The sequence below is a fragment of the Megascapheus bottae genome, chromosome 2 (genome assembly GCF_031878675.1).
Source record: "Megascapheus bottae isolate mThoBot1 chromosome 2, mThoBot2.hap1, whole genome shotgun sequence".
Classification (NCBI taxonomy): Eukaryota; Metazoa; Chordata; class Mammalia; order Rodentia; family Geomyidae; genus Megascapheus; species Megascapheus bottae.
The window spans coordinates 78,749,151-78,771,514 of record NC_143510.1 but is presented as its reverse complement, the minus strand read 5'-3'; the positions used below and the strand labels follow the sequence as shown (position 1 = coordinate 78,771,514).

At 36.2% G+C, this 22,364-nt stretch overlaps 1 protein-coding gene across 4 annotated transcripts in view; it reads right to left on the bottom strand.

The window, feature by feature from the left end:
• Cfap54 (cilia and flagella associated protein 54) overlaps window positions 1-22,364 on the bottom strand; it is a 270,425-nt gene that overhangs the window by 184,549 nt on the left and 63,512 nt on the right. For all 4 annotated transcript variants that reach the window (XM_090328446.1, XM_090328444.1, XM_090328445.1 and 1 more), the window contains exons 20-24: window positions 15,240-15,416; window positions 11,885-11,977; window positions 11,479-11,664; window positions 3,749-3,885; window positions 610-757 (exon numbers count right to left, since the gene is read on the bottom strand). In XM_090328446.1, the coding sequence (XP_090184572.1) occupies window positions 610-757; window positions 3,749-3,885; window positions 11,479-11,664; window positions 11,885-11,977; window positions 15,240-15,416 (741 nt within the window). The remainder of the gene's footprint in view (window positions 1-609; window positions 758-3,748; window positions 3,886-11,478; window positions 11,665-11,884; window positions 11,978-15,239; window positions 15,417-22,364) is intronic.

Below are 22,364 nucleotides of genomic sequence, written 5' to 3'. Positions count from 1 at the left end.
CCCTTATGGTATATCTCATGTTGTTACTGTACCTGACTTTGGAGCCTGATATATTGTATATACATTTATTTGTTTCTATGATATAGGGAAGGCAAAGGGAAAACAAGATGATTGGGAGGGGATAGAGGGAAAGTGGGATAAAAACATGAGAAGGATTTCAATGTTCAAGATGGGTGTAACTGTAACCCCTCTATACATTAGCCCGACAATGAAATAAAATAAAAAGAGTTGAAAATAATAATAATAATAATAATAATAGCAATAGATTTGTCTAGGCATAAGATTTTTTTCAAAATAGATAAATCATGTGAAAAGGAAATCCTAGTATTTACAAAAGTGATGGAATTAAAGTGATTTTCATTTTATACAATACATACATTTGAATTCTGAAGTATATATATATATATATTACTCTTGTACACATGGGAAAAATTAAAATAAGAGAAAAAAATGAACTGAGACCTATAAAACATTTGTGGAATTTTAAATAATACCACACATTTATATCATGGCTCCTCAGTCTATTCACAGAACACAATACACAAACCAACAGAATATGACATTGGCATATCATTGCAAAGTGACATAGGTTCACTTTAATTCACTTACTTGTTGAGCAGGGAAAATCTCATTGCCTTTAATATTATCACAGAACAGATTCTCTTCTTTAATTTTAATGTCACTTGTTACAAAAATATTTCTGAGAAAAAGGTATAAAAGGATTGATGAAGTCTCTGCCAAAATATCTGAATGCAATCTGCAAGAGGAACAAAATGCTCTTACAGGTAGAAGTATAAAATGATTAACTTAGCTTGTAAATTCACCTTTTCAGACCTCTTTCTTCTCAGTTTCTACACAATGATCCAAACAGCAATGAAAATAAATGCAATGGCTATTCTAGGACAGCTGTTTAGACCAAAACTTAAGACAAGCTCGTAACGAGAAAAATAAAGCTGCTAAAATCATAAATACATAAAAATAAACAAGTAGAAACATTTTCTGATTCATATATATATATCTGTAATATTCTTTTCAAACAATATAATAATATCATTGCAAATAATTTGGAAGACAGGCCCAATACCTAAATTAATGAATTTTCTGAAAATAAGGATCATTCATAGTAAACTCAGCTGTTGTTGAAGAGAGTGTTTTAATAATTCTTGATCACTTCTAATTATCTTTTTTAAACTACAGCAAACAGTGCCAACTATTGGCAAAGTTGTGATATCTACAGCCTTCCTTCTTGTTTCCAAAATTCTCTCCCTTGTCCTAGGGCTTAGCTGCTGATAAATGCTCACTTTTAAGCTTCAGGTCCATCTCTTCTCTACACCTACAATCCCTATGATATAGAAAAGGATCTGGTATCAGTAATTTGTACTTGAGGATGATCACTGTAGATTCATCTTTGCCAGGAGAGTTAGAGTTTGTTGTCCTAGCAACAAACCCTGAACTTTCTCACAGTTTTCATGACTTCTACCCATATTCTAATCTGTCACCACTTGGTACCATTCCTTTCCTTACTCAGCTCAGACTCTAGCAATCTTTTCAAGAGTGACCTTTCTAACACCTTAGGTTCACTCACATCATACAGTAATCAATTTGCCTAACCTTACAGAGAAGTCACTGCCCAATCCTCTGCCAAGAACAGCACTTATTTATCTATTCATTTCACTTACTTATCCTTACTTTCATTTCTAAGTAGAATTTGATTAAAGTGTCTACTATGTATGATGTACTGTTCTACTGAGGCCCTGGGATATAAAAATGAATCAAGTAGAGCCCTTTGCCATTAGGGCTGGAGGGGTAAATTAGAGGGGTGTCCACCTTGGTGTGACACCAGCCAAGTCATTAGTGCTTCTCAACAACACTTCCATGTATTCTGGGTTATTGCTTTGTTTTAATTCACTAAGAGGAATATTTTCAAATCCCTCTGCCGTCATCTCTGCTTGCCTTTGTGCTCCTTTGATAAGGGCACTGTGTCACTGTTGCCTGAATTTTCTGGTATCTCCAATCTCTTCCTCTCTAATGGTTCCGTTCCATCCACACTCCAAAATTCTTCCCCATAAGCCTATCTTTCTCAAGGCTTATGCTTCCCTTTCTCCTTACAATCCAGTCTCACATGCCCAGTATCAGCTTGTTTTAACTCTCCATTTTGTAACTCTTCCTTATCCGTCACAAAATGATTTTTGGTCCATCATGGTACAGTTTATCATGGCTCTCTTGAATTTTCCAGTGATCTTTTAACTGCCAAGTTTTCATGCCTTTTCTTGGTTCGAAACCTCTTTGCAGCATTTGATTGAGCCTGATCTCACACTAACTTCAAATGGAGCTGGCCCGTCAGCCTTGTGATACTCTAACTTATATTAGCAATGCCTTTTTGTAAATTTTATAATTTACTTGGCATCTCCTTATCAGTAGCCTTCATTTTTCCCCTGTCCCACATATCCCCCCTAAAAGCAAGCAATGCCAAGGGTTCAATTCTAGCCTTCTATCTTTTCTGTTACTCATTCCCTGGAAGATAACATTTGTTTTCAAGGCTTCAATAATGACCTCCAAGGGACAACTTCCAAATATCTACCTCTAGCGTTGACTCCTTTCTGAGTGTCAGCATTACATAAATACATCTACTGGATTCCTTCTGAAAAACTAAACTCAAAATACTCCCAAATTCATTATCTCCCTACAAACATCTTTCTCCCCTTAGTAAATGCTGTACGCTTCCCAGTCAATAGCATTAGAAATCCCAGAGGCCGATAGTTGTCCTAGCAATACAGGGCTTGCCTAGAATGCATGAAGACCCGGGTTCCAGTCCTTGGTACCACATACATAGAAAAAGCTGGATGTGCTGCTGTGGCTCAAGTGGCAGAGCTCTAGCCTTGAGAAAGCCCAAGGACAGTGCTCAGGCCCTAAGTTCAAGCCCCAGGACTGGCAAAATAATCAATCCCAATCACTTCGTTTTTTCCTCTCTTAATATATAAGTCACATATAATCTAAGTCCTATCTATTCTCCCTCTAAAAATGTCCCTCAAATACTCCCTCCTGGCAAATGATAAGCCTACTTGTTTAATTGAGATGGAATTACATTTTCAATGTAAATAGGTATTATCAATACCAAGCTTTAATCATCATTTGCATTTTAGGCTCATTTATCTTTGGGAAGTGAAGAGGTTTGTCTTCTTATTAAAATAATTTAGACAATAACGAATACGTGGGGGATATTTTTGCTTTTGAATCTCTCTAGATGTTAACACTCATGTCTGAGACTGCTCTTAAACTTGTTCCTGTAAGAAAAATGGTAGTAAAATAAAAAGTCAGCACCATTTTATATAGTTTCTACCAGCATATTGCAGTTACTGATGGTCTTATCCTAGAAGTCTCTTGAAGCAAAGGAAAATTCTTCAGAATATAACAGTCCACACATAAAACCCTAAGACTAACCAAACCTGATCTTGTTATAAGAGTCCCCAGTAAATATTTGTGCTTTTAGATATAATGGAGAGTATTTTAGGTAGTATTTGATATTTTTTTACCCATAACCTTTATCCATATACTATCATTGTTTTACCTGACACTATCAATAAAATTTCTGGCAGGGACTCAAGATTTAATAATACATATTCCTACTATAATTTTGAATAGAAATACTTTTACATGGACTATCTTCACATGAAATGTATTCAAAGCTTCACAGCTAATGTCAATAGCAGTAAGTAAATTCATATTCTAAAATAATACTTCTAAATACCTTTTCTGTGTTATTGTCATTATACTGCTTAAAGAAACAATTGATTGTTCATCTCGAATTGGTGAAGCAACAAAATAATCCCAAGCTGGTGAGAAAACTTTCTTGGCCAATTTACAGTTACCAATTTGATAGGCAACCTGAAAAAAAAAACAAGCACATCATCTCATAAGATGTGTTGTATTTGTTACATGTATATTTTAAAGCAGAAGCAAGTAAAGGTCCTGTCATATGCTAACTTCATCCACAGTTATTCTCTCTGGCTGCTCCGTTCCACTGTGACATGGTGAAGGAACTGTGGCCACTGGCAAGGGAGCCTGACATATTTTGAAATCTCTTTTTATTTCTAAATTGCATGGAAATTTGAAACTCTGCAAGGATGTTTCAAATTCTCATAAGCAAAACAAAGATCACCTCTGAGCCAAATTAATCTCATTTTCATCTATCTCAGCAAGTGTGCTCCATTTATTATAGATACTGTTATAATGAACAATCTGTTCTAAGAAAAACAATCAGATTTCCCAAACCCAGTCTGTGAAATATACTGCATTCTTTTCTAGTTCTGACTGACACTTTCAGAGCTTTTGTGCAACAAAGGGTTCACAGATGAAAAGGGTAAAGAATAAAAGAGAAATGCTTTCCAAGAAGTTTTATCTTTTAACATTAGGCATTCACTGGTGAAGCCTAAGGATTCAGGAGAAAAAAAAATCATTTATCAACTTACCCATTTCTTTTGGTAAAATATACTTTAAAGATAATTTTAAGGTATTATATTTAAATATGTATGTAATCATATGAAATTAATTAGTGCTACTTCAAATCCTTTATGGGGGCAGATAAGGGATAAAGTCCAAGTAAATGCCCTCAGCATGATAGTGTCATGTCACTAGACATTTTCTACCTAAGAGAGTAACTTCTGGGGCCAGAACTTTTCTAGTTTGTCATATAATTAACAAGCCAATAGGCTATTATGAAGTTTTTACTCTGTGCAAATACCTAGAGGGATAGAGGCTTCAAAACTTAGTAATAGCCCCATACTCCATGTAACTGAATAGAGTGAACAGCATAAACCATATAAAATCACCAAAAAAACTACAAAAGTAGATTATTGTGGAAGTTTTAGAAAAAACGAATGAAGGCTTGGAGGAAGAGGGAGGGCTTCAATTGAACCCTAAGGCAAGGGATTGTCACAGTATATGGAATCTGAGAGAAACTAGTCATACAAATTAACAGAGCATTTAGAACAGACAGGAGGGGTAGGTTAGAATAGGAGTGCGGGAAGGTATAAATGAGATGTGATTTCTGTCATATACCTTCAACTTCTAGTCTTTTATTCCCTTGCATATCTATACGCCACACCCTCCTCACTGAGCTGATGGCAAGTTTGTCCTTCCAGTTCATGAGCTGATACCTTAAAGTTATCTTTTATCTTCATATTATTTCCACAAGGAATCTCCTCAGAGCCTTCTGGAAAACATACTCAGAACCTGAGAATTCTCATCACTTTAACCACTGTTCTATCTTCAACTCTCACCGGATCACAACACGAAATAGTGCCCCATCATTGAGCCCTGATAGGCTTTTCCTAGCTTAGCATCCAGGCAAACCTTTGAAAATATATGTATAATTATGTTATTCCATGACTTACAACCATCCACTATGCAGTAGCTGCCCATTTCAGTGAAAATGAAATTCCTAGGGTTGAGGGCATAACCCATATGGTTGAGCACTTGCCTACTAAACACGAGGCTCTATATTCAAACTAACACACACACACACACACACACACACACACACACACACACACACACCAAAGTCTATAATGGTCTGGAAGCCTTTATATGATCTGCCCCACTAGCCCACTGACTTCTTATCTTCTCACATTACTCCTGCTGTCATGGGGTCCCTCCCTCTACTTCACCCATTCTTGACTCCTTGCTGTTTACCAGACTAAGTGGGTCTCAACATCTGAAAACTTCAGGGGTTCTCTTTAAATCCTTCCTTTTACAAAGTATTCCTCCATATACCCACTCTCTATCATCCTTCAAATTTCTCTGTTCAAACCTCATCTTCCTTTATTGCTCTAATACAACAATGGACCTTCAAATCTTCCACTTCGCATTTCCACTGCCCCCCATCAACTTCTTGTTTTTTCACACTTATCATCTTCTGACAGGCAAATTTACTTATTGACTGCATTTATTGTTTACTGCCAATTCCCACCATGTTGTTTGTTTACTTTGTAGTTCTCAAAGTCTTGGGCCATAAGCGTAACTGAGAACTGGTTAGAGTTCTGCAAGTATGGAATCCAGTAACCTGTTTAACCAACATTCAAGTCAGTCTATTGTACTAACCTGAAATAAAGCCTCGCACAGAGTAAGAACTCAACCAATATTGTGTTAAATACACCTTAAAAGCCTCCTTTTCTGACAATCTCTGTCTCCTTGCAGCATGTGATGCCCAGCAGTTGTACTAGACTGTAACATGGCTGTTGGTATGGGGGGAGTGCCTCATTTGAATTATGTATTTATTTATGGCCTCCCTACAAAGCAGGGTAGACCTCGAGGTTATGATGTGTTGGAAGATTTCCCAGGCAAATTTGAGAGAAAGTTTATCCCTCACACAGGGACTCCAGGAAGAAGGCTGGGTGTGTGTAAGCAAGAATGGACTAACTTGGGAAAAGAGTAGAAAGACTAGGGAATAGAGCCATGGGAAATCTGTGCTAGCTGGGAGGTTTAAATTTCCTTCTGGTGTCACAGGAAGAGATGGACGCATAGACCTTCCTATCAGCTTACCAAGATGTGGAAAAGGAAAACAAAGGGGTGAAGTTAGACTCTTCACCATTGAGTGAGTCATTCTGGAATCCTGGAAAATAGCTCTGTATCCACAACTAAGGAGTATATAGAAAATCCAGGAACCACCAAAAACAAAGAAAAAAAGTAATCTTTAGAGAGAGGATAATAAAGCATATCTGTAAACAGAACCAAAGGTACAAGACCTTGAGCTTCCTTGGCCCCTCAGCCTTCTCAGGAACTCCTTGCCTTCTCACCCCAGGTAGGGCTACTACCCCTAAACTGCAATCGGGATCTTAGCTAAAACATACTATAAATTATATAAAACAATGGATATTATTAGAGTAATAAGATGAATTTTTCTAAAGATGTTTATTTCACAGGATGAAAAGAGGACATCTAGCATAGAACCTGGCATGAAATAGACAATGAGTAAAAAAATTCATCAATAAATTAAATGAGCAGAGAAAATAATAATAGTCAGGTGATGAGAACTGAAACCTTTTCTTTTTTTATCAGTTGTGGGGCTTGAACTCTGGGCCAGGCACTGTCTCTGAGCTCTTCAGCTCAAGGCTACCGTCCTACCCCTGGAGCCACAGTGCCACTTCCAGTTTTTCTAGTAGTTACTTGCAGATAAGAGTCTCAGGTCTTTAGTGCACAGGCTGGCTTTGAACCGTGATCCACAGATCTCAGCCTTCTGGGTAGCTAGGATTGCGCCCAACTCCAAAAACTGAAACTTCTTAAAGAACAGGTAATTCTTTATCCATAATTCTAATTTTTTTCAAATTTGAAGTCATAGACAAATACAAGTATTTATAAATCAGAGTTCTAAATGGACTCATCTATGAAGTGAGAAACATAAATAAACATTTTTGTTCATAATCACTACAACAAATGTTGGCAAAAGTGTTCATGTTCTATCACCAAACTCTGCCATGAATAACAGGAAGACCTACTTAATAACACAAACATAGGCAGAGAGTAAGTAGAAGAGAAGGAAAAAGGGACAAAGGAAAGACAAGGAGTACAGAGGGTTACTTAAACACAGATGGCAGAGATACAGGCTTTGACAGAATTTGCACATGGTAGATGTCCTATATTTGACCTCCTGGGATGGGGACAAAATAATCTAAGAGTCAGTCTTACCATCTATAACAAACAATCTTGAGGAAAATTATTTAATGTCCCTGAGCTACCCTTTCTAATACTCAGTGGAACTGGTAGAAAAGGATTAGGCTAACCTGCTTTCTCAACTATAAAATGAAAGCAATCACATCACCTCACACATATTGTAATTAATGAAATGATGAACTTACATTTATTTCATTTCTTGTCGATTAATAATTACATATATTTATAGAAAGAGTATGATGTTTTAATGAATGTATATACTATGAAATGATCTAATAAGGCTAAATAGCTAGCACTTCAAATACTTGTCATTTTAAGCTTCCTCTTGCAACTATTTTGAAATATAAAATTATTGTTACTAGCTATGATGCCTGTATTATGCAATATAACACTAAAATATATTCTTATCTAAGTATAATTTTGTACTTAATAATCAATGTGTTCCCTTCCTTATCCACCTCCATTCCTGGTTTCTGATAATCACTGTTCTCTGCTTCAACAAACTGGACTTTAAATTTAGATTCTACACTTAAGTGATATCACAAATTTGTCTTTCTGTGATTAGCATCAGAGAAATACTAAGTAAAATCACAATGAAATAGCACCTCATGCCTGTTTGATTGGCTATTATAAAAGTAGATAATGGGTGTTGACCAGAAAGGCGGAGAAGCCTTATAAACTTCTAGTGATATTGTAAATTAGTATAGTCATTTTGAAAAATCAGTATGGAACTTAAAAAAAAAAGAATTAACTCAGCAATTCCACTACTGAGTACAGAAATGCCTAAAAGATCTAAAATCAGTTTGCCAAGGAAATGTATACAATCCTGATTTCATTGCTACATTATTCTCAGTAGCCAAGATATACGAATAATTTAAGTGGATACTAAGAATGAATAGAATAATAAATCCTAAATTGCCTAATATTCAGTAAATGGGTTTGCTTCTTTGATGTTTGTAATAAATGATATTGTTATTTTAAAAGACATCATACCCGCTTGCTATTTTTATTTGATAGGTCAATAAACCAGTATGGCATTTGGGCTAATTTCCAATTAAGAGAGAGAAAAAATGGGATGAAGGAATTTGCCAACAATAATCTCAATGGTCAAAATTAGTATGCTGCTGGCAGATTTCTAGTTTTCTATATTTATATCTTATTATTCAATACTTCTGGAAAAATAAAAAGAAATGAAGTTTAAAATAAGAGCAGAAATATTTACAGAAAGAATATCATTCAAAAGGTTTACTCAATATTTTTTCTCAAAACCAGGTGTTATAGCAAATTCCTGCAATCCCAGCACTTGGGAGGCAAGAGCAAGTTTGACTGCAAGTTTGAGCTCAGCCTCAGCACAATAGAAAGACCCTGATCCAAAAGCTAGAGTTGTAGTTCCATAATAGAACACTTGCTACTGATGCTAAAAGCCTTAGGTTCAATCCTCAGCACTATAAAAAAGGGGGGGAAGTATCAAGATATTAAAATATTTGCTTTTTATATTAATAGAAAGTCTATAAGGATTCACTTTACTTCATTGATATTTATAGATTGATGTTAAGGAAAAGTACAACTTAAAATCCCAAAAGCCAACTTTAACCATAGGCTTTTGGTAAAATATCTTGTGCTTCCTTTTAAAGAATTAATGTTAATGTTTCAGTGAAGAGAACCTGTCATAAAACTAAAAACTAGGCCAGGAGTTTGGCCTAGTGGTAGAGTGCCTGCCTAGCATGCACAAAGACCCAGGTTCGATTCCTCAGTACCACATACATAGAAAAAGCCAGAAGTGGTGTGGTGGCTCAGGGTAAAACACTAGCCTTGAGGAAAGTCCAAGGACAGTGCTCAGGCCCTGAACTCAAGCCCAGGACTGGCAAAAAAAAAATTAATCAAACTAGATTGCATATTAAGAAAGAAAGGCATATTAAGCTAAAATTTAAAAGCTATAAATTAAAGAGGTTTAATAAGTTAGAAAATTTTGCTTTTCCCACTCACCCTTATGAGAATGTCCATAAACTGTCATGAATGAATTGCAAAACTGCAAATACTTTATCAATAAAAGAAAAACACATGCCAGGGCCCGGAGTTTGGCCTAGTGGTTAAAGTGCTTGCCTAGCATGCATGAAGACCAAGGTTCGATTCCTCGGTAGAAAAAAGCCAGAAGTGGTGCTGAGGCTCAAGTGGTAGAGCTCTAGCCTTGAGAAAATCCAAGGACAGTGCTCAGGCCCTGAGCTCAAGCTCAGGACTGGCAAAAAAAAAAGAAAGAAAGAAAAAAGAAAAACACATGCCATTATTTCATGATACTTCTCATTATCCCAGCAGAAGAGCTTAGACTTAGTTTTATTAAGTTTCAATGAAAGTCCTGCCAAGTGGAACCCAAGAGTCAAACTATTCCCAGGCCTAGATGAAATATCCCTCACAATAACTCCATCATTGCAAATTAGGGAAAATATTAAATTTCAAAGAAGTCAAAATACCAAAAAATCATGAGCCAGTATGACATGCCAAACCAATGCTGGATGAATCCTAGCAATTCTCTCAATTTAATTTTGTTTGAAAAATATAATAAAAATGCCACTGAGATCTACACTTATATTACTAATCAACTATAAAAAGAAACTAACACTTTAGAAATATGATAAAATTTAGTATAGCCTTCAGCTCTAAGCCAATAATAAGCTTATAATTAGATGTTTTAAACATAGGTCAATGAGTCACTCTAGAGTCCTCTCTACTGGTGACATTTTAAGTAAGACAACAGCTCTGTCAGACAAAATGTTAATCATGAGTATATTTGTAACTAAAAACAATAGTGCTGTTTAATCAGAACTGAGTGATAAGGGTGAGGGAAAACACTGAGTATGCATAATTTCATTTAATACCTCTTACTATGTCTGGGAGGAACTACTAGTATTCCTACTTCACAGAAGGAAACTAGTTACTCAGTTACTAGTTACTGTGAGAGGCTAGAATTTTTATTCAGGCTTCCTTGTCTCTACTGACTCAGAAAATTCCCATCTATGAATTTATCATAAGACAGTAATAATGCATTTAATAAATATTTATATATAATCCTGCAATCCCAGTGTTTGAGAGGCTAACATTAGAGGATTATGAGTTCAAAGCCTTGTATCAAAAAATACATGCACTCATACATACATACATTCATATATAAATACATACCTTATGAAATGAGAAAATGTCAATTTTTTTTGCCAGTCTTGGGACTTGAGCTCAGGGCCTGAGCTTGGGCTTTCTTAAGAATAGCACTCTACTACTTCAGCCACAACACCACTTCCGGCTTTTTTTCTCTGTATATGGTACCGAGGAATTGAACCTGGGTCTACCACTAGGCCAAATTCCCAGCCAAAAATGTCAACTTTTAAAACTTCTAAATATCAACTATATTTTATATGAAAATATAACATTACAAAACAATATGTACACTATGATTTCAATTACATGTTATACATAAATGCGTATGCATGTGTAAGTGTATATATGTATCTATACAGATAAAAGTACATAGATAGAGAAGACAGGTAGACAGATAGACAAACAGGAAGAAAGGAAGGAAGTAGGCAGGTATATAGGCAATAGGCAAGTGGATAGGATAGGATGTCATAAAAAATTAAATACTGTGTATATATATCAAGGTTTCTCAACCCCAGCACTACTGACATTTGGTTTGGGAAAATTCTTCGTAATGGGAGGCCTCTCATTGCATACTAAGAATGCTTAGTAGAATCTCTGGCCTTTAATTACTAGATATCAACAGTAAAAAAAATGTGCAAAAAAATTAATAGCAATCTTTTCTACCTGTGTCAGATACATCCGAGCTGTAATGGCAGAAAGAGGTGGATAAATCAGGATTGGTTTAGTTGTCTCCCCAATGGCATCACCAATGAGCTTTCCATTAGGACAATAAGCAGCAATTGCAAAAATGTAGTTTTCATTAGTCTCCAAACCTTTCACCTCAAAAATAGTTTTACCATCAGCCGGTATCTATTAATAAAAGAATTTCAAGTTATATGTATAAAATGAAAATAATGTGACTTTTAAATATGACTGGCCATACCTTGTTCTTTCTCTGTTGGATTTTTCTCTCTTGACTCAAGTTGAAAATAGAATTGGTCCCCCGAAATGATTTCACAAGGGGAAAAATCCCATTTAATGGTCACAAATGAGGCTTTGGTAAGATTTCCTGATATTTAATATAACATACCGCTTCTCCTGAATTCGGGAGATGATTATTGTTCAGTCTTACTTTTCCATAGCTTCCTTCTGCTTTGCAACCCAAAATGCAGTACCAAGCCACCTGCCAAGGAGAAAGATGAGATAATCAACTATAGTTCCTTTAAAAGACATTTGATTTCTTTTGTCTGGATGTAGCAAAAAAAATAATTTTCTAAAAGTTTTTAAAGTATAAAACTAATGTTTACAAATATATTTAGATTTAATCTTAGAAAAGACAAATAGAGTGAACTCATCTGGAACAATCAAGACTAAAATTTCCTTATTATTTATTTTAACTATTAACTGGGAAGTTACCATATGCTAAATATCATTAGACAATCGACTAATTCTTTTTATTCACAACACCATTTCTATTTACAATATTCCTATGAGATGGAATTATTATCATCATAAAAAATAAAGTTGCAAAGACACTAAATCATTTTAGCTCAAAATAGACTCCAAAGGCAACTTAAATTTGATTGACTTAAGTTACGACTTGATAGAAACAAAGATCACTAGTGAAGAGATTTTTTTATTTTCCATAACTGTATATGACAAAAAAGCAGGTGAAAAAGCAAGAAACTAAATTGTGGTTTTTAAAATATAATTTTAAAAGCTATAGGAAAAAGAGTGGAAATAAGAACAGTGGTAGGGTTGACCTGGTAAAATGATGCATACTGAAGTAGTAGCACAATGAATATATTTTTCTCCAGCATGTAATTTTCTGAATTGTGACATTAACTATAATAATTTTATAGAAAGACATAAAACACAATATAAAAATACCATAAAAACAACCAAATTTAATTTGATTAAATAATTAGACGATGGCCCTCCTGCCAAGATACCAAAATAATGGAGGTGCATTACTGGAATGAACTATACAGTCTCACAGTAGGGAAAAAGGGAATGAGTTGATACCTAAGAGAGTGGTATCATGAGGTTGTAGGGGCCATCACTGTGGCATTCCCTTTTCCCAGATACAACTTCTAAACTCCAAGGGAGGCTAGACAAAGAGAAAATGTAATTGTCTCCAATAATTAAGAGCTTTCTATAGCTTATGCCTGCTCCTCTTTCCTCCAGTCAACAGAAAAATCCTAAGAGTCTAATCTACATAGGTGAATGACAACCCAAGACTCTGTACAAAAAACAACTTTGGAAACTATAGTTTGTACCCAAATGGTTGATTGGGCAATCAACAATTTTCTTGAATTAAGATCCCTAGACTTTCTGATACAAATTTCCAGTCCTTTGTGTTTTCAAAAAAATATTTCTCAGGTCATTGCTGATATACACAACTAAGTAAGTGCAACGATGAAAAGCAGGAGAACCTTCAAGGACAGAAGAACATGGAGGCTGTATGAGAGGGAGAAATAAAAATCACATAAATATTAGGGGAACAATAAAATTAAGTTCTCTTGATTACTCGTGTAAAAAAGTCTCATTTTTTCAGGGAGAATGTAGGAGAGGAAAAAAAGACTGTGTTATATGATGTAGACTGTTTTTGCTTTAAGTTATACACTCTGAACCAGAATTTAGAGGGTAAAATTCTCTCCAAAAGCATTTTTACAGGCACATTTGGTGTTTTTATTTTGTTCCACTGATGAAAATATCTTAGTTTGTGTAAATGTAAAAGGCAATGTGTAATTAGAATCTACATAAGAATAGAGACATCACAAACAAATCACTGATTTTGGAAGATTTTTAAAAACAATATAAATCACATTAGCATCTTCAACTATAAAAAAGATTTTAATGAAATGAATGCCTTAAAAAGAGGTTTTGAAAAGACAAAAGATGGCTGGATCTGCAGAGAACTTATTTAAGCCCATGGCACCACCTAGTGCTGATGAGCTGGCAACACCAGATGACTGTTCCTAATTTACATAAACTTCATAAAATGTACCAGCTGACAAGAACTGGAAGTGAAGGGTACATGTGGGAATCTTAAGTCTTCCTATTTTCCAAATATTGTAAAATAAAATAAATGGTTATTATACTTACATATATAGAAATTAAAATTTGGGCTAACTTAACAAAAGATTAAACAAAAATTTCATAAATTATCTAGCCTTTATTCTGTGCTAAAACATTCAAAATCGGTAAAGCCCTGTTCTTAAAAAGATTCCAAAGGCCCAGAGTTGAACTGTGCAAGTGTTAAAAGCAGAAAAACATGTTATAGCAAATGAAAAACATTACAATAGTGGTAACATCTCATACTGATGTAAATCTCCTTATCAATCTGAATTCTACAAAGAATGAACCATATCATCTCTGTTGAGCTTCATGACTCAAATACCTTGCCCAGTGCTGGATATATCATAGATGCTTAGTAAATGTTCTCTGGACTGAATTTATGAAAAATATCACCAAATAATGTCATCACAGTCTATAACCCCACTAACTTTGGTAAACTTTACCAAAACACAGGTGTAAAGAGTCATATATTAATATGCAAAGAGCATTGTGTATTACTCATCTTATTTTCAGAGTAAATACATTTTACAAGTGACAATGTCTTCAGAAAAATGTATTTATCTTCCTGAAGACAGACTGCTAATGAGGAATATAGCTGTAATTTTAAACTTAAATGTACTTGACTTCCAAGTATATCCGTGCAAAGCACCCTAAAATAATCAAATATCAAAATTTATTCATGTATACAACATCAAAAAACACATTATTAATCACCCAAATGAGAAAAATGCACTTTTTAAAATATAAATTAGGAGAAGCAAAATTCTTGGTAGAAAACTAAATCCCAGGGGCCAGGAGTGTGGCCTAGTTGTAGAATACTCACCCAGCATGCATGAAGCCCCAGGTTTGATTCCTTGGTACCATATACCCAGAAAAAGTTGGAAGTGGTGCTGTGGCTCAAGTGGCAGAGCACTAGCCTTGAAAAAAAGTGTCCAAGGGCAGTGCCCGGCCCTGAGTTCAAGCCCTAGGACTAGCCAAACAAAAAGAAAAAGAAAAAAGGAAACTTCTACAGTCCACTGCCTCATCTCCATTACTGGCTCTGAGAATGTCTCATTCACTTCAAGTGAAGCCTCTCTTGGGCATATTAGAATGCTAGTATACTTCTGTGCCATAGTGACAAAGATAGGAAGGGGAAATTTCTCTTACCATAGAGTTGGTTATATAGAATATCTCATAAATGGCATAAAGGGAAAAAATCTGCCATGAAGAAACAGTATGGGTGAGACATTAGAATACTAATCTGGTGTCCAGTGCTTATAATGAAGACCATTCAGGTACTAAAAGTAATAAAAGCATGAATCATTATAGTCATAAAAATACTTCCAGTGCTCTGCATGAGGTAAAGATCATAATCAGCAGCCTACCTTAACATCACAAATAAATGGTGCAGGCTTAAACATCACAGAGCAATGAGTCCGGAGCAGCAGAATAGGCGGAGGAGGGATTCTGCTTTTTTTTGTTTTTGAACTTTCCAAATACTTCTGATATGAATATAGGGCAGTTTGTTCTGTTTCTACCTTCTCAATTAAAGAATATGCTTCCTATAATGAAGCATGAAAAATAGAAAATAAAACATTTCAAGAGCTTCTTCTTTATATTGTTAAAATTCAGGTTATGTTAACAGTATCCTTCTATTTGCTGTTTCTAAAGCCTCAGTGGCACATAAATGAATGATTCTGCAGAATTACAAAATGACTACTAAATGAAGCTAACTATGATCACAATGGTATCATATTTATGTCTAAGTTTTATTAATATTGCATATTAATGAGATATTTTTAAATAAAGCCTCTGAATATCTACCATCATTTCCATTATCCATAAGAAAAATAATGACATTATCTGTAAATCTTAAAGTGATCATTATTTTAAGAGGTTACTCACAGGGAAGATTAGACAGATAAAATAAAAGACCATAAATATTTTATGTAAATTACATTTCAATTTCTGAGCATAGTGGCACAGGCAAGTAATCCCAGCTATTCATCAGGCAGAAGCAAGCAAATTATAAGTTTTAGGTCAGTGCAGGTAAAGTTAAAGAGACCCTACTTCACACAAAAATACAGAAGTAGATTCTTGATAGCATGGCTTAAAAGTGGCCAAGTTCCCTGGGTTCAATAATCAGTATCCAAAAAAATCAACTACATTTCCAAAAAAGTGATGATAAAAAAAATCCTAATATTTAGAACACAGGAATTGATTGACTAATGATAAATAATAATAAAACTAAAATGAACTCTAGGATATGGAAACAAAAGCTTTTTTCATATATTTTTATTGTAATTAATAGAAGGTTACATTATATTGACCAGATAGAAGATGCATTACTTCACACTGACACCCTTTCTCATCTCTTGTGTGATTGTTGTTTTTAATATGTTATTTTTTTGCCCTTATTGTTAATCTTATGTTGTTATTGAATCTGACTTTGTTACCTGGTATATTATATATACGTTTATTTGTGTATTTGAAATAGGAAAGGGAAGGGAGGAAAACAAGATGATTGAAAGGGGGTGGGATGAGGGAAACTGGGACAAAAACATGAGAAGGGGTATCAATGTGCAAGAAGTAATGCACCTACTACCTGACAAATGTAACTGTAACCCCCTCTATATATTATCCTGACAATAAAAAATAATAAAACTGTATTTTAGTCTTAATAATCCTAGTTAAACTACATCTGTGTTTTTTTTCACTTTTCTATTTGAACTATTTTTAGCCAGGTGTTTTGTTGGTCAATGAGAGATAAAATTTTTCAGCCTTTTTCCTTTTTTTTTTTTTTGCCAGAGCTGGTTTCAAATTGTGATCCTCCGAATCTCAACCTCCTGGTTAGCTAGGTATATAAGCATGAGCCACCAGCACCCAGCTATTAGAATATTACTATTACTAATATTTAAAAGATTCAAGAAATCAGGAAAATTTTTACCATTATTAAAAATAGTAATTTTTAAGTTACTAGCCAAAACAGTCCACAAATGGTACTCTTGATGCTAACAATGAGGTACTAATGAATTATCATAAAAACCATAAGGAGAGGAAGATGGCGCTGAAACAATAGGGACCCAGCCTAGCTCTTTTCCATAAAAAGAGAGAATCAGGGAATCCCAGGAGCCAACTATCTTAAGAAATCCACAACTACAAATTCAAGAAGCAACGAAGTATACAAACTGGAAAAGAAACCCAGATAAAGCTTATATCCAACCTTCTCAAAGAATCTGAAACATGAGGACCCCTCCCCCACCGCTCACCACCCGCTCCTAAGGAGGGCATGGGGGCTCAGGGAAGCCCAGAATTCTAGCAAGCAGTGGAATCCAGAGGGAGGAATCCCACACAGACCGAGTACCAGCACCAGGGGGGTCTCCCCACAGAGTCATAGAAAGCCTCTCAGCCAAAGTGGCCCGGTACTTCCCTGAAACACAGCAGGGAACTGAAGGGCAGACCAGAAGGGGCCAACCTCCCACTCTGAGAGCCAGAAAGGAGCAGCTCTGCCCTCAGACCCCATGTCTTCAGCTGGGCCCTGCCCCTGGGAACAGGGCGGAATCCAGTCAAGCTGGTTTAGCTGAGAGCTCTTAGAAACTCCCAAACCCCAGGTCATCAGCCATGCCCCGCCCCTGGGAAAAGGATAGGAAAACTAGCCATCCACCCAGCTAGCTGAGACCGAAGTGAGCAACTCCATCCTACGGTCCACTGTGGGGCCACTGGTTGAGCTGAGAGCTAGCTGTGCAGTGGCACACAGCCTCTGGAAACAGGCAGACATACCTGTAAAAGCTAAAATCTCCTACCCAGACAGCAGCAGAACTAATTTGGCTGAGAGCCACATTTACACAGATTCCCAGAACCATCAGCCCCAAACCAAGTAAAGACTGCCACCGACCAACCACAGAGCAAACCTACAACAACAGTCCACGATGCCTTGGAAAGTTCAAGGACAAATCACGACATATATAAGTGCAACAACAAATCACGACATATATAAATAATCAAAGTCGCACACAAAGCCCAAAAGGAAACAAGAGTGAAGGGACCAGAGAGATGTCACCATCCAAAGAAATGAGACAGGAAACGTGACCCTGTTCAAGGAGATGATCACAGACATGAAAAAAAGAGATTAAAGCAGAATTCCAAAACCAATTCCAGGAACATGAGCAGGAAATCAACAAGGAGCTCCTCGAATTCAAAAGAAAAATAGATAAAAATTATACTTCCCTAGAATAAAAGATTAATACCCTTAGAGCAGATATGATCAACTCTGTGTCCACAATGCAAACAAAAATGGAAGCATTAAGCAACAGATTGACTGAGATGGAGGATAGGACATCAGGAATGGAAGATAAAAACACAAGAGCTGGAACAGAGAAACATCAGTCTGGAGAAATCAGTCAGAATTCACCAGAGAACTCCAGGACCTGGCAGATACAGCCAAGAAATCTAATCATCACATAATAGGAATAGAAGAAAGGGAAGAGTTTCTTAATAGGGGAATGCAACCCTTATTTACCAAAATCATAGCAGAGAACTTCCCCAACCTCAAAAGGGAAAATACATTATTGAAGGCTTCAGAACTCCAAGCAGGCAACATCCTAGAAGGAACTCATCTAGTCACATCATACTAAAAACATTAGACCAGAATACTAAGGAGCTGATCTTAAATACTGCAAAAACAAAGAAAGAGCTATACTACAATGGGAAAAAAATTAGAATAACTACAGATCTAAGCAAACCCTAAATGCAAGAAAAGCTTGGAAAAATATCATTCATGCCCTGAAGACCAAACTGATATATCCAGCAAAATTAGCATTTACATTTGAGGGAGAAACAAGAATATTTCATTCCAAAGAGAAGCTATATGAATACGTGCACACTGAACCAGCATTACAAAAAATATTAAATAATCATGAACAAATTCCAGAATCCCCACCAAGAAGCTATCACCTAAAAATCACTAAACACAAAAGGGGAAAAAAGAGAGAGAAAGAAGTTCAGAAGTAAACATAAATAATGACAAAGGACACTAACCCCACTTCTCAATAATTTCCCTAGGGCCGGGAGTTTGGCCTAGTGGTTAAAGTGCTTGCCTAGCATGCATGAAGACCCGGGTTCAATTCCTCGGTACCACATACATAGAAAAAAGCCAGAAGTGGTGCTGAGGCTCAAGTGGTAGAGCTCTAGCCTTGAGAAAATCCAAGGACAGTGCTCAGGCCCTGAGCTCAAGCCCAGGACTGGCAAAAAAATAATAATAATAATTTCCCTAAATGTGAATGGGCTGAACAATACAATCAAAAGACACAGAGCAGTAGACTGGATTAAGAAACAAGATCCATCCATATGTTGCCTCCAAGAGACTCACCTCACTGCCAAAGACAGAAACAAACTCCAAGTGAAAGGATGGAAAAGAATTTTCCACTCCAACACACCATGCAAAAAAGCAGGAGTAGCAATCTTAATCTCTGACAAAATTAACTTCTCAGTAAAATCAGTATATAAAGATAAAGATGGCCACTACATATTAGTAAAGGGTACAATCCATTCCCACAATATTACAGTTATAAACATTTACTCCCCCAACACGGGAGCTTATCATCCATGGTCATACAGGAAATGCAAATAAAAACAACCCTAAGATACCACCTTACCCCAACAAGAATGGCCATGATTTTGAACTCAGACAATGACCGATGTTGGCAGGGTTGTGGAGAAAAAGGAACCCTACTGCACTGCTATTGGGATTGTAAGCTAGTTTCCTTACAAATGGCGCAATGTCATTCTGATAGCAGCACAGAATTCCATTGTGTATAAATACCACATCTGTTGATCCAGTCATCAACTGAGGGACATCTGGGTTGATTGCATATCTTTGCTATGGTAAATAGTGCTGCAATGAACATCATTGTGCTGGTGGATTTAGTATGCCCTTGTTTCTGGACGATTGGGTAAATGCCAAGTAGCAGAATTGCTGGGTCATAGGGGAGCTCTATGTTTAGTCTTTTGAGGAACTGCCATACTGCTTTCCATAGTGGTTGAAGGAGTTTGCACATCCCCTCCAGCATCTGTTGTTATTAGTTTTCTTGATCCTGGCCATTCTTTCTGGAGTGAGGTAGAATCTTAGGGTTGTTTTGATTTGCATTTCTTTTATGACCAGAGATTTCGAACATTTCTTCATGTGTCTATAGGCCATTTTCTCACGACTGACAAAAAAGAAAGAATAGGAAGAGAAAAACCCCACTGTGTAAATATGATAAAAAATCTTTTGCCAGTATTTGAAATCTGAAGGTAGTAATTTGATCTTAAAAAAGGGGGTCAGAACCAGAAAGATTTTGTTCTTTCATAATGATATTGTCACATACACCAATTATTTAAGAGCTGAGACAATCTGTGAATAAAAGAGAATTTATGTATATCTGCCCCAAAAGTAAATAGGATGACTAAAGTGATACGAAAAAGAAAAACATAATGAAACACTGCTAGCAAAGTTAATAGAACGCTTTTTTAGGAGACACCAAGATGTAAATTCAGAAAATGTTAAAGCCAGAAATTATTAGAACATCTAGCTCTATTGTTAGTTCTAGTTTCAAAATAGGACTATGAAATTATATGAGTATCAATTATTAAAAATAATCTATTAAACTGTAATGCTCTTTTGCTTATTGTTGAAGTGCAATTACTAGAATATGGGATTGTTGGAAAAAACTCTTCTCTGCTGTAGGGGGCCCGGAGTTTGGCCTAGTGGTAGAGTGCTTGCCTAGCATGCACGAAGACCCGGGTTCAATTCCTCGGTACCCCACATATATAGCAAAAAGCCGGAAGTGGTGCTGAGGCTCAAGTGGTAGAGCTCTAGCCTTGAGAAGGGCCAAGGACAGTGCTCAAGCCCTGAGCCCAAGCCCAGGACTGGCAAAAAAAAAAAAAAAAAAAAAAAAAAAAAAAAAAAAAAAAAAAAAAAACTCTTCTCTGCTGTAAATTCACTTAAGTTCCAAAAAATAGGAGAAAATTAGATGCAACAAATGGATTTCTTTGCAATAAAAACAATTGGAGGGCTGGGAGTTTGGCCTAGTGGTAGAGTGTTTGCCTAGCATGCACAAAGACCCGGGTTCGATTCCTCGGTGCCACATACATAGAAAAAAGCCAGAAGTGATGCTGAGGCTCAAGTGGTAGAGCTCTAGCCTTGAGAAAGCCCAAGGACAGTGCTCAGGCCCTGAGCTCAAGCCCAGGACTGGCAAAAAAAATGGAAAACTAGGTCTGGATCAATGCAGCCCCAGAGAAGCAGAACATAACTATCCCAATATGATCGAGAAACAGGCAATGGAATGAATAAACTGCCAAATTTTCATTCCTTAAGCAACATGAAGAAACTTTTTTTCCTCAGCTTTCCTTACAATTTTCAACTGGCGTATACAGACTGAAGTTTTATTCTTTTCATCTCTGCATTACAGATCCAGTTTCCCCGAGAGGAGCAATCAGTGGGCTTCCCTGGCATCACTACTGTCCTCTTGAGGACAAATCTCATCTCACTGATGGAGAAGAAATTACTCTCCCTCCCAAAAATTGTATTTGAAAGGTAAAATGGATACTGGGCAGTAAACAACTGCACTGAACACTGCCTTGGAAACCCTTAGCATTTGCATAGAAGGGTGCTTTTGTCTCTTTCCAAGGAGAAATAGCATCTGCAAAGATGCCAATGCTGGTAGATTCCCCAGTGGACTAAAGACTTCACATAGGCCACATGATGACTGTTCTTCTTGATCAGAAGTCAGTAACCAAACACATCCCCAAGTATGAGTCCTAGGTTCAGTCCCCTAAAGTAAGTAGATGGTATAATGTATAAAAATTCAAAATGGATTTCCAGAGGTCAAACAAGCAAAGAAAGAAAATAAAAGATAAATAAAACCTTCCTGTCAAAAAAATAGCCAGTCATTTATCTGATTTGGAAGGCTAATGAGTCATTATCAAAAGATTTGTCCCTCATCAGTGGAACCCAACTGGTTTCCTTTTAATTGATTTGAAACAAATCAGACACCTGATGAGATTTTTCTGGATCCACAGTGGCAGGAAAGTTTTGGGAAAAGTAAAAAAGGTTTTAAATTATTTAAGAGTTCAGAGGAGACCCAAGTTTTACAAACCTTTTTGTGGTATCTAGTGACACATCAACTATCGATTTGGGGACAATTTTGTTACAAAATCATGATAATGTAAAACATTGTGTAATATACCCCAGAAGAAAATGATTGTCAAGGGAAAGAAACATATTTGTCTTCTTTAAAAAAAAGAAAACTTTGGCAATTACCTGAGCCATAACATCACTGTTTAGTAGAGTACCCTGAGGACTGACCATCAAGCCCTAACATTTGGATAAAAACTACCCCCGAGGGGCAGAGGTAACTGGCAGAAGATAACAGACCTCAAAATAAATACTCAACATGATCTCAATTGGTGAAAATTCTTGTGGAGGATTACCATAAAAAAACATAACTTTTTCTCAAGTTCAAATAGTTTCA